We start from the raw sequence: 1,843 nt of genomic DNA, 5'->3' as shown, positions 1-1,843 counted from the left end.
TCTATTCCTAAAAATATTATTACACTATATGTTAACTAACATGGATTTAAATTTAAAAAAAACTTAAAAAAAGAAACAGAATATTTTAACAGAATGATTACTAATAAAGACATTGACTCAGTAATCAGAACATTCCAATAAAAGTCCAGATCAAAAGGATTTCTTGTTGTACAATTCTGATGAGTACCGGATGGTCTATGAAAGAGTTGAATCAGTATATTGCATATCTAAAACTAATATTACACTGTATGTTAACTAACTGGAATTTAAATTAAAACTTGAAAAAATAAAGTTCATATGGAAATTTGAGAAAAACTAAAATAAACATAGAGATGCATATATCTTTTTGAATTATAATTTTTGTTTTCTTTGGGGAAATGTACACCCAATAGTGGAATTATAAAATACCAATATTTTTGATTTGCAGATCTGAATTCTTAGATTTCAGTAAATTTGTTCAATTATAGGTAATTTATAATCCTAAAACTTCCAAGTCCTTGAAACTTCCCCTTGTTAGCACACTGGTTTTCCATGTGTAAACATACACACACAAACTTACTGAAACATTTATTTCAGGTAATGATATCACATGAATCATCCATTAACTCCATATTTCTCCTTGGTGATCCAGGTGAAATCCAATGGAAAACACTTGGGTGGTCAACCATACTGTACGATCAGATTTTGACCTAGTGGGACTCTTCAGTCAATCCAAGCACCCAGCTCTGCTTTGTGTGGTCATTTTTGTGGTTTTCCTGATGGCCTTGTCTGGAAACACCATGCTGATCCTTTTGATACACTATGATGTTCACCTTCATAACCCCATGTACTTTTTTATTACTCAGTTGTCTCTCATGGATGTGATGTACATTTCTGTCACTGTGCCCAAGATGCTCATGGACCAGGTTATGGGTGTGAATAAGATCTCCGCCCCTGAATGTGGGATGCAGATGTTTCTCTATTTGACACTGGTAGGTTCAGAATTTTTCCTTCTAGCTGCCATGGCCTATGACCGCTATGTGGCCATCTGCCATCCACTCCATTATCCTATCCTCATGAACCATAGGGTATGCCTCATCTTGGTGTCTTCCTGCTGGTTGCTGGGATCTGTGGATGGATTTATGCTCACTCCTGTCACCATGACCTTCCCCTTCTGCAGATCCCGGGAGATCCATCATTTCTTCTGTGAAGTCCCTGCTGTAATGAAGCTTTCCTGCTCAGATACTTCCCTCTATGAGACACTTATGTACTTATGTTGCGTTCTCATGCTCCTCATTCCTGTGACAGTCATTTCAAGCTCCTATTCTTTCATCCTCTTCACCATCCACAGGATGAAGTCAGCAGAGGGGCGGAAAAAGGCCTTTGCTACTTGTTCTTCCCACATGACTGTTGTCATCCTCTTCTATGGGGCTGCCATTTATACCTACATGCTCCCCAATTCCTACCACACCCCTGAGAATGACATGATTGTATCTGTCTTTTACACCATACTCACTCCTGTTCTAAACCCTTTAATTTATAGTTTTAGGAATAAGGATGTTACAAAGGCGCTGAAAAAATGTGGAATTTGTCTTTCAGGAAACTAAAAAGTAGGAAATATTTGTACTAATGTTTTTTCCTGCACTCTACAAATTAAAACTGTAGGATCCTATGCCAATGTTATTCCTCAGATTATTATAGCATGATTTGTTGTCATCTATTTATCCCTTTCACAGGAATTGTTTCCCTGTACCAGAAAGCTCTTCATTTTTACATTTCTGCATTCAAAATATTTGCACAATGGTATTGTATACATGTTATATTTTTCTGAAGTTGATAACTGCACTGTGACTCTGTGGGAAAT

The 1,843-nt window shown here is 36.8% G+C and overlaps 1 protein-coding gene across 1 annotated transcript; it reads left to right on the top strand.

The window, feature by feature from the left end:
* Positions 1 to 641: 641 nt before the first annotated feature.
* Positions 642 to 1,586, top strand: LOC102959724 (olfactory receptor 2T29-like). The gene has a single exon (XM_042958368.1). It carries the CDS (start codon positions 642 to 644, stop codon positions 1,584 to 1,586), a length of 945 nt encoding a protein of 314 aa, XP_042814302.1.
* The last annotated feature ends 257 nt before the right edge of the window (positions 1,587 to 1,843 follow it).

The sequence above is a fragment of the Panthera tigris genome, chromosome A1 (genome assembly GCF_018350195.1).
Source record: "Panthera tigris isolate Pti1 chromosome A1, P.tigris_Pti1_mat1.1, whole genome shotgun sequence".
NCBI classification, from domain to species: Eukaryota; Metazoa; Chordata; class Mammalia; order Carnivora; family Felidae; genus Panthera; species Panthera tigris.
Note: the sequence above shows the minus strand (reverse complement) of the source record. Positions and strands in the feature narration are given on the sequence as shown.

Excerpts from the sequence above, each read along its gene's own strand:
- LOC102959724 (XM_042958368.1), top strand. The coding sequence starts at position 642 with ATGGAAAACACTTGGGTGGTCAACCATACTGTACGATCAGATTTTGAC.